We start from the raw sequence: 13,803 nt of genomic DNA on the forward strand, positions 1-13,803 counted from the left end.
CTTTATTAAAGTTCAAAAAAGAATAAAGGAAGAAATTGACAATTTTCTTATGAAAATTGATACGGCTCATACACTTGAGCAGATGGAAATTAAAAATATCCAGCATCACATCACATTATTCCACAAACTACTTTTCAATATGTGAGTTACAATCTATATAAAAACTGATTATCCAAAATCAAACTTTAAAATCAGTTAAAATAATCTATCGAGAACAAGTTCATAATGTGGTACTCAATTTTGAAAAGTTGTTATGTACTCTTTTTTTTTTTGGTAATAAAAATGATAATTTTATTGATTTAAAAAATAGCACTCATGGCATTTTAAATCATAAGCTATTGTTTGGAAAAATACTTCGTGGTTCTTTTAAATGACATAAAATTTTATTTTGTTTCATACAATTAGATGTATTTAAACTTTGGCTCTTCAAAAAAATGTAATAATTTTTTTTTCAGAAATTAATTATTCCACATTTTTTTGAAATTGCCATTTACTTTTGATTAGGTTTATTTTGGTGAGACTTGATACAAAATTTGACCTTGCCACGTCAGTCAAAAAGTATTCTCCTCCAAGCATAAACAAGTAAAACAAATTCCTCTCAATCTCCACTGCAGTCCTGTTCATGAAAACCCCACTGCCTTTCTGCCAATGGTGCCCTTCCTCTTCTAGCACTAATCAAAACCCTCCATGTCTAAAATGGTCAATTCACCTCCAGAGCAGCTATCTATAAAACCCTATCATCTTGCTCTCACGCAAACCGAGAAAAACTGAATTTCCCTCCGGAAATGGACCCGCGTCGATACTCCCGGGTCATCGATCCGAAAGTCCGCCAAGTAGGCTTCTGTCCACGTTCAGGCCAGGTCCAAAATCAATCCGGTCCGACCGGCCCATCAACATCGCCACCGGTTTCCGACATCTCTCCTTCGAGCAACTCCTTATCTCCAGTCATGATTCCTCCGCCGCGTCATCCATCAGATGCCGCGTCACGTGCGGTGAACGTACCTGCTGCCGCTACGACGCCGTTGAGGCCACGTAGGCCTTCTTTTGATGATCCTAATAATAATTCAAGTAGCACTGAGCAGTTAGTTGTCAGCAGTTACAATCCCGACGAGTCTGTTCTCGGAACCTCCCCGCCGTTTAGCGGCATCGGCGACGACAGAGATGGAGATGCCGAGAGTGAATTCTCTGACAATTCGGTGAATTGGATTCGGCAAAATGATTCTGGTAGGTTTCCTTTGTCGTTGGCACCTGACGGTCGGTTTGATTCAGCGGCAGCGAAAGAGAAGCAGTCGAAGAAGCCTCAAGTAGGATCTAGAAAAGGTAAATGCACGGTAGTTATATCTAGTGCTATGAATTTTTGTTTGAAAATTATGTATGGAAGACTTAGTAGAATTTTTTCTTTTTTAAGTCTATTCTGCTTCATTTTGCACGTAAACATGACTTTTTTCTTTTATTTTTATAGCTTTTGCATGTGTATATGAAGCTTGGTGCTCTGTCTGTTGATTAGTAACTTTACTGGAAAGGCATTAGAATTAGCTGAATTTTGCAAACGTTTGAAGTTTTTTTTTTTGGGTCAATTTTGGGTTTGAATTTTGAAAATGCTGACTGCGGAATTAATTTTATATTCATCTGTATCTGTTGAAAAGATGTCCAAAATGTGTGCTTTTTCGTAAACTATTCTGCATATTGCAACCAGAATGTGAAGTTGCTATTTATGTTGAGTATTTGTGTTCTTATGCTGGTGCAAAAAGAGGTGGGAAAAAGGAAATATAGAAGTTTGTCTAAATCGATATTGGCATTTACGTCTATTCACTTGAAAACTTGTTTGGTCAATCAGGAAAGAGTTTTGTGTTTGGAATACTTTAGAGGTGTCATGACACCAACAGATTGGCTGAATTGATTTATGAGATTTCTGGAAGACTTTGAGGGCAGAAATAGTTAATCACAGAACTGTTTCACAAATGAGTTGCATTCTTCTCCTGACAACTTACACACAGGTTCTGTGTTGGTAATTTTGTTAATGTCTTAGCGTAACATTTGTTTGATTGTAAGGAACTTCCTTTGCGGTTAAGTTCATTCAGATAAATTGAACAATATTAGTGTGGCCTGTATCAGATAGAGATGCATTGGTACTGATCTTAGAGATCATTGAATACATCCCAGGAGGGGTTGTGCGCAGTTTTTTTCCCCTCTTTTCTCTTTTCTTTCCTATTGATTGTCAAAAAAAGAACCATGAAAAAGAGAATGACAGATGTTCGTTTTCCTCTACAGTATTGCTATACTGTAGGACCCTATAATACGAGATACGTACAAGCATGGCGTGGCAGAATTATCTTTCGAAATTTACCCATCCATATTCAAGTTCCTTGTCTTTTGTTGACCCCACCCGTCACAGACATCCTCAGAAAACCACCACCTTTCCCAGATCACCAAATTATGACCAACGGCGGCACCACATTACAAACAACATAACACAACATCACTATTACACCAGTTGGTGGCCAGAGATTGGGGAGCAAAACAAAGTAAGAATAAATGAGAATGGCTAAAGGCTTGAAGCAGGGGAGGGGCTAGGGGAAAGGGAGGAGATAGATAACTCAGGGGAGGGAGTAAAAGTGAAAGGTATGAGGAATGGGAGGAGGAAAGAAGAAGAGATGGCGATGGTTCAGCGATACAAGGGGAACTTTTAGCGGTAAGCGACATAAGAGGAGAGATAAAAGGGTAAAAGAGAGAAAGGAATTATTGGGTGGGTTAGTTTCCTAGTTTTCTGAACATCATACTAGAGTCATGTTTACATAAGTTGTATAGTATATCTTTATTTTACTAGGCCCCAGTGGAAAATATATATTTGAGAGGCTTCTATTGGCATGTTATTCTGACATAGTATGCCACATGAAAATATTGCTCACAATTGAAGATTTTCTTAGTCCCTCATCGATATTATCGATTGTGAAATCCACAATTTTCTTAGTCCCTCATCGATATTATTGTTTGTGAAATCCACGATTTTCTGAGTCCCTCATCAATATTATCGTTTGTGAAATCCACCGAAATTTATAGCATTTATAGAAATTCTAACAATGTTTTGTTGGCCAGAAAGAGGTGGAGGACAAACTGCAGAAGTCCGGAATGACTTGCCATCAGAATCAAAGCCGTTGAAAGAGAAGACCTCAAAAGCTGCAAGGCGTGCCCTGCAGGAAGCTCAACGTGCTGTTAAAGCTGCTGCAAAAGGTTCATCCACTGAAATTCCTGTCTTTCTTTGGGAACCTTAAACAAAATAAGTTATTTCTTAGGCACCCTTAAAAGATTTTTTTTTTTTTTTGGTTTTTTTTTTTTTGGGGGGGGGGGGGGAAGGGGGGGAGATTACCTATTAGCAGTTGGCAACTTGAAATTCTTCAAGATAATGAAGTTTGTTGGCATTTGTTTGATGCTGTACCTGTTTCTAAATAGTGGTTTATGAAGTGGACATATGTCTGCTGGACTGAACTTTTACTATTATGAGTTTCATTATTTTGAGATCTACTTTTAGGTCAGCTTGTTGCATGATAATATCAAATTTGTTAATGTCTTTTTGCAGTTTGTGTCAATTAATTCTTTCTCTGTTGTGTGTGTTTGTCCAGAATGCAAGTGCACAAATGGTTAATAACTTAAGCAACTTAGTTTTTGGGAGGAATATTTTCCTGTATCCAATGTGTTGGTCGTCTTTTTAGGATGTTTTATCTTGTCCCTGTCTTAATGAAGATTGTAATCTACAGCTATATGATTTCCAGCAAGCAATTGCCTTTATTTTCATATTCTTGTCAAAATTATTAAGTTTCCTCACTGAATAATAAATTCTGTTCAGATCTAAGCAAAGATTGTTAATGCTTCTTGGCATTACCATTCAGTAGATTGTTTTCCATGTTCATCCAACTTCAAATTTCGTCTTTCAGATAACTGATACGCCACTATCCAACTATATTAGGATGTTATATGAACTTGGCTATGGGTATATCAATTCCTTTTCTTTGGTGTTTACTCAAACTGAATTCATATAAAAGCTTTGCAAACTTCATATATTTAAGAAGAATAAAGAATTTGCCTTGTTCATATTCATGATTGTCATGCTAAGGATACTACCAAATGTAAACTCCAGAGTATATTAATGGTTAAGTTCCATGTTTGTATATAGGCATGCAAGGTAAGAAACATACTTTGTTAAATACATTTGAAACTATTTTATTATATTTCCTTCTGGTGGGCATTAGATCTCTCTCTCTCTCACACGCACGCACGCACCGCAAAGAGGTACTCTTAAAGTTGATCATCAAAATTGCAATATTACTAATAGTTTATCGTCACAACAGGTTCCCTTTCTAATCTTTTTTAGAGGAGTGATCTCCTAGAGGCTTTATTGTGTCGTATCTGTAGCAATCAGTGAGGAGAAATTTAAGGGCTTGTTGTTCAGTAACTGCAAGTTGGAGATGGCGGATGGAGTGTTTGGAGGACTGGATTTACTTTTGCTTTTGCTTTTCCTTCTTATCCTTCATTCTTTTTCATTTTGTCTATATTTTTTTTAAAACCAAAAAAAAAAAAAGATTTTTCCCCTACTTGTAAAATGAAATGATTTGCGGGAAAACACTAGGGACTTAATACTTGGGGGCATGCATATTTATGTTTTGTTTGGCTGGTAGTTCATCTTATGTTTATGTCTTGTTTGGCTGTTAGTTGATTGGTTACTGCACAATTCTGCCTGGTTTTTTTGGTTCATTTCTCTTAGGGAAGAAGAGTCAAAGCAGGTTGTTAGGTCCTGCATCACTCTAAAGATTGAACTTTTTCAAATGGTTTTTCTTCTTATCTAGCCTGATGCAATCCACGGAAAAGTTGGCCCTGGCTACTTTCTGGTCCTCTGTCCTTGTGTTGATTTCATTTCTATTAGACATTTGCAAAGCAAGCAAAGGATGAAATCTTCTGTGTTAGGAATTCTGCTGAATGGCTTACCCATGACTGTTAACTCTCTCTATACCTAATCTCTTCAAGTTAAGTTGTGTCTAAATTAGAAATGCTAGTATGTTATATCTTTGTAAAGGATCTTTTGCCTAAATAGCAGCTGGTGGAAATAAATCAAAAGCTGCATCATTGTCAGCACACGAACAAACTGATAAAGCAGTGAAGCTGCCTTTACAAAGGAAAGATGACGGGCCTGTCACATCTTCTGCAGCTGTTTCTGAGAGGAGAGGAGGTGAGCGACCACCTGAGAAAGATCGAAAAAAAGATGCTCCTGCCCCACGCATGCAATTTGATGATAAGAACCGTGTTGAAAAGGCTAAAAAGCGTTCAGTAGTTAAGCAAACTGAAGCTAGAAATAGAGTTGAACTCTTTCGTCATTTGCCTCAATATGAACATGGTACTCAGCTTCCGGATCTCGAGTCAAAGTTTTTTCAACTTGACCCTATGCATCCCTCCATCTACAAGGTATTTCTCTTGTTATGCAAAACTAATTTGCTGATTACCTTTTCTGTTATGTTTGTTATGGTTGTCTAGTAATGAGTTTGCGATGGTAAATAAGAATCATGGAAACAGTTTACTGCAGCAGCCAATGGACAGTTATATGGCCATCAAAATAAAATTATTTCTTCTTTGTCAGGTTGGACTACAATACCTTGCTGGAGATATACGTGGGGGAAATGCACGTTGTGTTGCCATGCTACAAGCATTTTCAGAAGCAATTAAAGACTACTCCACACCCCCCGAAAAAACCCTTACTAGGGATTTAACTGCCAAAGTGAATAACTTTGTTTCATTTTTGATCGAGTGCAGACCCCTTTCAATCAGTATGGGTAATGCGATTAGGTTTCTCAAGTCTCGAATAGCCAAGCTACCAATAACTCTATCTGAGGCAGAAGCAAAATCCTCCCTGTGTTCAGATATTGAACGTTTTATTAATGAGAAGATAGTAATTGCTGAAAAAGTGATTGTTGAACATGCAGTAACGAAAATCCAGGATGGTGATGTTCTTCTCACATATGGCTCATCTGCTGTTGTTGAAATGGTTATATTGCATGCTCATAAGCTTGGGAAACAATTTCGTGTGGTGATAGTAGACTCTCGTCCTAGGTTTGAAGGCCAAGCTTTACTTCGGAAGCTGGTGAAGATTGGTGTTAGTTGTACATACACACATATAAATGCTGTTTCTTATATTATGCGTGAAGTTACAAGAGTGTTTTTGGGGGCTGCATCTGTTTTCTCAAATGGTACTGTATATTCAAGAGTTGGAACTGCTTGTGTTGCCATGGTTGCTCATGCATTTCATGTTCCAGTTCTGGTTTGTTGTGAAGCATACAAGTTTCATGAGAGAGTGCTACTTGATTCAATTTGTTCAAATGAACTTGGTATGCCACTGCTTCTTTTGTTCCAGCTTCCATCTTGCTTCGGAAACTATGCTCTGCATTTGACTTTTTATGCGTATTTTAATATGTATAGGTGATCCAGATGCAATTTCTAAGGTTCCTGGAAGAATGGATATCAACTCTTTGCATGATGGGACTAATAAAGAAAATTTGCAGCATTTGAATTTGATGTAAGTTTTGGATTTATTATGGAAGTAGGAGTACAATAAGGATTTGATTCTGAAATTGCTTGCTTTGGGTGCAATCATCACAGGTATGATGCTACTCCACCAGATTACATCTCAATGATTGTTACAGAGTATGGAATGGTAAGTCATGATGTAAGTTACGATTTGATTTTGTAGGTCACACACATTGTAAATCTAGAAAAACTGGTTCCCCCTTTTAATCACTATTAATTTAGTTGTGATGAAAAACAAGTGCTTGTATATTTTTAGGATTAAAAAGAACCACCTTTATTTTTTGGGCCATTCAGATGGATGAGTCTACAGTGTCACTGAATGTATTCTAAAACATCAAATCACAACGAGGAATTGGAAACCTGCTACTCGAAAAGATTGGGGAAAGTGTGAACCATATCGACCATTTAAGTGGAAGAACATCACATTCACTCCTTTGGATGTGGTTTGAATGGATAATTGGCCTGTGGCTTGTGCGCAGTTTCCTTCGCTTTCAAATTTTAATTATTTAGGATGGATTAAGACATACTTAAACTTCTGCTCTAACATGAATACAACATTGCTACAGATGCTGTTTACGGTTAACTGGGTAAAAGATTGTTTCTATGGTTTGTTATTTACTGTATGTACTGTGATATTTGGTTATTTTCTACAGATCCCAACAACCAGTGTACCTGTGATCGTCCGCGAGTACGGGAGAGAGCACCTATTGATATAGAGCACAGAGAAATTGACGCTGGCTGCATTTTGGCAAAATGTGCAGAGGTTTTGGTCCTGCTTTGCACTGTTAACATATATTAGGTTTAAAGGATGCCAAAGTACACCAAAATTTTCATCTTCTTTTGTTTTTCCAACATGTGGGGCCTTTGGTAAGTGAGGTGTCATATATTATTGTCAGTAAGTAGGCAAAGGCGTTCATGTGGTACGCTTGGGGACGATGCAATCAATTTGCCTAATCCGGCAATTTTGTGAAACCATCGTTGTATTGGTATAGTGTCAAGTAGACCATTCCTTTGGCTTAATATGCTTATTATGTTCTAATTCGCTTCAATCTGGGGGCCTCAATTAATTAGTTTGCGGAAAGTAATAAATGGTATTCTGTTTTTAACAGATACATTTTTGTTCTGTTGCAATATTGTGAGATATGTTGGAAATGTGACGAATAACAACCTTCAGCCACTACAATATCTTGCAGGCATGGTAAGCTTATGTAGTTCGTCATGTTATTCCAAGGCCAAACTATAATCGTGACCGTTCCTTCGTGACAGAGATGTTCAGAAATCAAGTTTCATAATGATTTCTTAGCTATATGTGCGAGTCGTGAAAAGCTTTTTGATTCCGAGGTTATTAGATGTGTTCCCTTCCCGCAAAAATTGTTCTTTGGACGACACAATCAGTACCCCTTTTGGCCCTTTGTTGTGCGTATTTCACTCCATTTTCAGTAGCAGAGTGTGAAGGCAGATAGAAAACCCTATGTACACTCAGGTCCGCGTGCCATGTTGGTTTAAGATGTCGATATTATGTCACAGCAGACAGAGTGAACAAGGCATGGGTAAGTAATATCGTTTAGTGTTACAATATCCAAAAATCAATATTCGAATATCTATGGATCACCCACTTGGGAGTGCAAAGGATTGATATTATCGTTTCCCATGACATATCTTGCAGCTATCTACGTTACCCTTCTGACTAGCTCTCACCTGTACAATGGTACATAAATTTATCTTCAAACAGCAAAGAGAATATAGACACTTGTTAAACTCGCAGGTGGACAAGAAGTAACATCTACTGAGATGTAAACTTATGAGCAAAAATGATTAGCTATCTCCCCCTTGTTGTATCCCCTCTGGAGGCAATTAGTCATTATTTCTGCTTCTTGTCCGAAGCAGTTGAGCTATTTTCTGCTGCTGAAGCAGCTGCCAGTTCCATCAACCTTTCACAGTCAACCTCAGTTGATTTATACTTCAACCTCATCCCACCTTGTAGCCATGACCTTATACACTGCAGAGATTGTGTGCTATCATGGGATGCAGAGAAACGCAGCCTATCAATCTCATCACCTTTGCTGCAGAAAAGATCTTCAGGTGCAATAGCAGTGGCTTGTACGGCTAAGAAATCTCGAGCCATCACGGACAACCGTGGGTAACGTGAACTATTCACCTTCCACCACTCCAAAGCATCTGTTGATATGGGGGCTGGTGGCTCTGATAGATACTGGGTTAATTCATCAGTCGCAGAGCTCATGCTTGCCCTTCGTTTTTTACGAGCAATTTCCTCGGCGAAAGAAACAGTACCCCCATCCTCAAGCTCTTGTGCTGCATATGAACTGGTAACGGATTGAAAATGGCTGGTGGAATAATTTCTTATAAAATGGGTTCTTGCTTCCTCAAGGTAATTCTCTAAATTTATACTATCAGGGATTAGCTCCACTTTTATCCGTGGATCCAGTATTGCAGTCATGTAGGTGAATACATTGCAGATTTGGTCATTGTAGTTACGTGCCTTGATGGCCATTTGTTCAGCAGCAGCCTTGAGCCAGTCTGGGTTGTGTCTGGAGTCTCTGCAGGCTGCTATCATCTCCAGAATGTGATCCATGAAGAAAAGAACCAAACCAATTGTTAAAACTTTGGTTGTGCATATATTGTTGATGGTTTTATAGAAAGGCTCTAGATACGCATGCATGATATTGACAGCATTTTTCTCTGGAGAACTAAGCAGCATCCTGCTGCCCAACAATTCCTCATACTTTCGGATAATAGTTTCCATTGATTTCCCTGCCTGCATAGATAAAAATAATATTGAAAATCATAGTTAGCTTTCTGCCAGGTCCGTGCACAGAAGCACCAATAGCATCAAATTTAAAGATCGCCATTAATCCATTGTTTTAGTCCTTAGTTAGCTTTTGATCAGTTTTCCTAAATCCTCACAGAATCTTGGCCTTTCTTAGGAAGGAAATCTGATTTCGCCAGCACTTGATCAGTCAGTATCAAAGAACCTACTCAGATGTCACTTCATTTATCTCTGCAGAGTATACACTCTCTCATTGACAGGGAATGATTAGATTCTGGAGCATTTTCAGAAGTAGGTATTGTTCATCAAAGATCTGAGTACCAAGTACTACTGATCCTGCTTCTTAAATCCCACCCTTCCCCTGCTAAATATATATATTTTTTTAAATTTACTCCTGATCTATCACGTTTTGACATAGTTTGGATAAAATATAGTAGGAGTCAACACATAGCAGTAATTAGGCAACTAGAACTTTGTGCCAAATTACTTCATCTTGTGCTTCTCTTCCAATAGAACTAGGTGCACAAATAACCTAACACTCATACTGTGAAACGAGCATATGAAAAAAGTTCAGCAAAACAAATTAGAAACTCAAATAGTAGTTGTGAATATCATGAAATAATGCAACCCAGCCCAAAAAGACAGTTTAATTTTCATACATCTATTAACTCCACTAGAAGGCTGAAAAGTAAAATCAGCCACTTCCTTAAGACTATTTTTTACTCAGATAATATCAACCTGAAGACTTATTAACAGAGGATTTATGCCTAATTCCGAAATTATCTCCAAGTAAAATGAATTCTACATGCAAGGACAAAAAATTTAAATTTCAGTTAGAGACAGATTTAATGACCAATAACTCTGAAAATTTGGAAATTGTGAAAATTCATGTCTGCTGTAAGATACACCAAACTAACCAATTAAGTGCGCTTCTTTTGTCTCAGCAAGGGAATATAGAAAATACCTTACGTGCAATATCAAGCATCTGGTAATTGCCACTCCATCGAGCAGAGGCGTCAAGGGGAAATTTCCAATTTCCTTCTTGATAAGCAGTCGTAAATTGCAGGAAATCCTCAGACATTTGTAAGGAAGAGTTCAACTCCAGAACGAACTCCCTAATTTTTGAGATTATCGACTTTGTAGTTCTTAATCCATCATTTATGATTGAACTCAAAGTATGAGCAGCACAGGGGTTATAGAAGAAGGGGCCCATTTTCTGGCCATCCATATCATCTTTTAGAGTGTGGCATGCAAGTAGAGCATTTTCACTGTTATTATGTGTACAGGAGAGGACTCTGTTATCAACATTATAGAACTTCAAAACCTTCAATAGAGTGTCATATATTTCAGTACCCCCACAAGGGCAAGGAATGTGACAAACATCAAGTAGAACCCTCTGAAAGGACCAGTTTTCATCTATCCACTGGCAAGTGACACTCATGTAAAGAATTTGCTCATATGACGTCCAGAAATCAAGAGTAATGGATACTTTTGATGAAACCTGATCAACAATAACCCTCACATCTTCCTGCATACTCCGGAAAACTTCATGAAGTACTGCTCTGAACCTTTCCCCTGACCATAGTTGTATTGATGGATTGAGGAACTTGAATGAGTTTGCCAGCCACTTTTCCTCCATAGTAGACGGGGGAAGAGATGCCACAATGAGCCACTGGGTAAGCAACCAATTCAAATGATCAAGTTCCACTTGAGCTGTTTTTACTTGAGGCTGAGGCTTCTTCACTACCGTGACAGGATTAGGATATGTAGTAGGATTTGAAAGATCTTCCACCTTATCATATCCTGGATGGCGATTACTGAGATGCCTTCCCAAGTTTCCTTTATCAAGGAGAAGGCTGACTGTCAACTATACGCATTGGCATATATCTCAGGCTAAATCGATAATGTAGCATGTGAAAGTAAGCCGTTTAAAGAAAGCTCTGGTAAAATTATTCAGCTTTCTAATCTATAAAGTCCTAAAAGTAAATGTTAATGCAGTTTCAGCATACTAATTACAAATTTCAGCATCCAAGCTAATCAAGTTCTTCTGAGTCCTAAGGGCAAATCTAGGCCATATCTTTACAGGTAAGACGTGTGAATTATCAAAGTTGAAACATGTTTCTATGCCTCGGTGAAGGAATAATTACCTGTGGCAGTAGCTATAGAATAGCTCTGTCCACAAAATTTGCACCTCCTACTTTTGCCATCAGCAGCAGTTTCAAAATACTTGAGATACACTGACGTCATCGTCTTTTTTCTTGGTTTTCCAGCAAGAATAGCATTGCCCTTCTCTGAGGAACTTAAACCAGTATCTGTCGGATCAATGCTTGGAATGATCGATCCATCCATTATTGCCAATGACTTTGGTTCCATTTCTGGTCCAAGATACAAGGAAAACTCCCATTTGATCATATTATTGACAAAAGATGTAACAGCTCAAATAATGTTTTCTCTCTTGGAATAACTAGACGAGAAATGAATTTCCAATGTACAAATCTACACAAGAAAGAACTGTCAAGCTTCAATTTTGCTTGCAGGCAGCAATCTTGATGCACCTCTCAAGATTAGTATAACAGATATTGCACAGTTTGCATAAAGAAGAAGTGATAATGACATCCAAACGAAACATAATAATTAATACTAATAGGACTAGTCTCCTGATATTTAAGAAGTACATTGTCGAGATGATAACAGTCCCATTAAAATCCCAGTAGGAGGCAAATAGTCCTGCTCTTACCTTTCAAAGTTTTGAAGGCATTGTTGACACCCCAGTCCATCACATTCGCTGCTGCACTAGATTTCCCACTGACGGTTCCTCCCTGCATTTTAGACACTAACACATAAAAGTTTTTCAAGAACAGAACCATTACTTCAACACAATCACATGGTCACTCGTATACACTAGCCTGTACAACAACATATACCTGAAAATTCATGGGTTTTGGTTGGAAGCTGAATTGGAGCTAATTTCAAGCATCAAAATTGGATCTTGAAATGGTGAAAAGTATTGCCAAAGTTTTACAAGCAAATTCTTGATTAGCTGAGAAGCTCAGAAGAAAAAACAAAGGGTAGAAGAGAAGATCATCATTGATTCATTTCATTTCTCTCTTGCAGTGTGCGATTTTGAAAGAGTGGGAAGGAAAAGAAGTTGATGGAGGAGGTGAGGAAAAAGGGAGGGAAAGGGAAGGAAAGAGGAGGGGAATTTGAAGTTGGGGCTTGTTGGAAAGGGAGCTGGAAGGATCAGTTGAGCTGAGCTGAGAGCGGAGTTAAGAGGGTAGAGTTGGGATCTGCAAGCTGTGGCTACTTCTGCTGCTGCTGCTGCCGCTGCTGGGGACTGAAAACTGAGTCTCACTCTTGAGTGGTATTTTTGAGTTGAAATGAGCCAAAGCCGAAAAAGGGAAAGTGGTGTGAGCGAGTCGACTGAGACGAAATCTGTGATTAGAGAGGAAAGATGTCTCTGGGAGAGAAAGAAGGGATCGGCGACGCTGTTGGGTTAGCGGAGCCGTGACGCCACTACTTAGACTAAGACAACCAAACCAAAGGGGATAATTGCAGTTTTTGCCCCCGCGACTTTTGCATCGGTTGTACTTTAGTCTCTTGTATTTTTTTCATTTGGACATTGCTCAAATTCTTTTCATTTTTCCCTTGTTCAATCTCACACTCTCGATGATTATGTTTCATTTGAATTTGGTTTTCTATAGTTACATAGCTTGTTGTTTCTAATATATAGTAGTTCTCAAAGATGATGAATGTAATTATAGAAATGTAATAATAGTGATATGAAATCAAATTATAAATAATCAAAGTGATTTGAATTGAAACATGAAAAATCGAATTGAAATTAGTACAAAGCATATGGAATCAAAAGTTGAAAATTGTACATTTGCATATTACATTTGTAATATTTTTCTTACGAAATCATTCAATATTTTTTAAGAAGTTTTTATCTTTAATTCGAATTCGCTGATATTATTCACAAAATCAATCTTTCTAATTTGCCTTTTACTCATGAACTCAATTTGCACAATTTTCTTATTCACTTAGATTTTCTTCTTATCCTATGGTCGAGAGGATTCCACAAATTGTAGTTTATTTTTTACTAAGATTCAGGCTTATAGTAACCAAATACTAACACCTATAGTTTAAAAAGTAAAAGTTAATAACATCTATAGATTCAATGGAAATAATTCAACTAAAATGAAAATTTTCCAAGAAACTTTAATTTTCAAGGTCTTACATGTAAAACTCGTTTTACTCTTTACTCCCTTACCTTGCACCTTCAGAATAGAGTAGTAACGCCTTTTGAAACGGCGGCTCAAACGACGTGTTTGGTAGGCGTTCTGACGCCACTGGAAGATTAAAAAACAAGACAAAAAAAAAAGGAACAAAAAAGCCCAGCTGAGCTTGTTGAGTTGAGTTGGACGAAGATGGTTGGACCATTTCCA

At 37.8% G+C, this 13,803-nt stretch overlaps 2 protein-coding genes across 4 annotated transcripts; one reads left to right on the forward strand and one right to left on the reverse strand.

Annotated features, from left to right (window-relative positions):
• Positions 1 to 628: 628 nt before the first annotated feature.
• LOC113768512 (probable translation initiation factor eIF-2B subunit delta) lies at positions 629 to 7,684 on the forward strand. 2 transcript variants are annotated; one of them, XM_027312904.1, is made up of 7 exons: positions 629 to 1,320; positions 3,097 to 3,231; positions 5,087 to 5,454; positions 5,627 to 6,371; positions 6,463 to 6,559; positions 6,643 to 6,697; positions 7,224 to 7,684. In XM_027312904.1, the coding sequence occupies exons 1-7, from the start codon at positions 786 to 788 to the stop codon at positions 7,284 to 7,286; spliced, it is 1,998 nt and encodes a 665-aa protein (XP_027168705.1). In that variant the 5' UTR covers positions 629 to 785; the 3' UTR covers positions 7,287 to 7,684. The 2 variants fall into 2 exon arrangements, with proteins under 2 accessions (XP_027168705.1, XP_027168706.1); XM_027312905.1 differs by having other exon boundaries at positions 5,090 to 5,454.
• A 437-nt stretch (positions 7,685 to 8,121) lies between these two features.
• Positions 8,122 to 12,816, reverse strand: LOC113767463 (putative AC transposase). 2 transcript variants are annotated; one of them, XM_027311569.1, is made up of 5 exons: positions 12,283 to 12,816; positions 12,096 to 12,177; positions 11,506 to 11,733; positions 10,323 to 11,197; positions 8,122 to 9,346 (listed from the first exon to the last, which is right to left on the reverse strand). In XM_027311569.1, exons 1-5 carry the CDS (start codon positions 12,292 to 12,294, stop codon positions 8,432 to 8,434), a joined length of 2,112 nt encoding a protein of 703 aa, XP_027167370.1. In that variant the 5' UTR covers positions 12,295 to 12,816; the 3' UTR covers positions 8,122 to 8,431. The 2 variants fall into 2 exon arrangements, with proteins under 2 accessions (XP_027167370.1, XP_027167371.1); XM_027311570.1 differs by having other exon boundaries at positions 12,096 to 12,191.
• Between the last annotated feature and the right edge of the window lie 987 nt (positions 12,817 to 13,803).

This window comes from Coffea eugenioides, chromosome 4 (genome assembly GCF_003713205.1).
Source record: "Coffea eugenioides isolate CCC68of chromosome 4, Ceug_1.0, whole genome shotgun sequence".
Taxonomy (NCBI): Eukaryota; Viridiplantae; Streptophyta; class Magnoliopsida; order Gentianales; family Rubiaceae; genus Coffea; species Coffea eugenioides.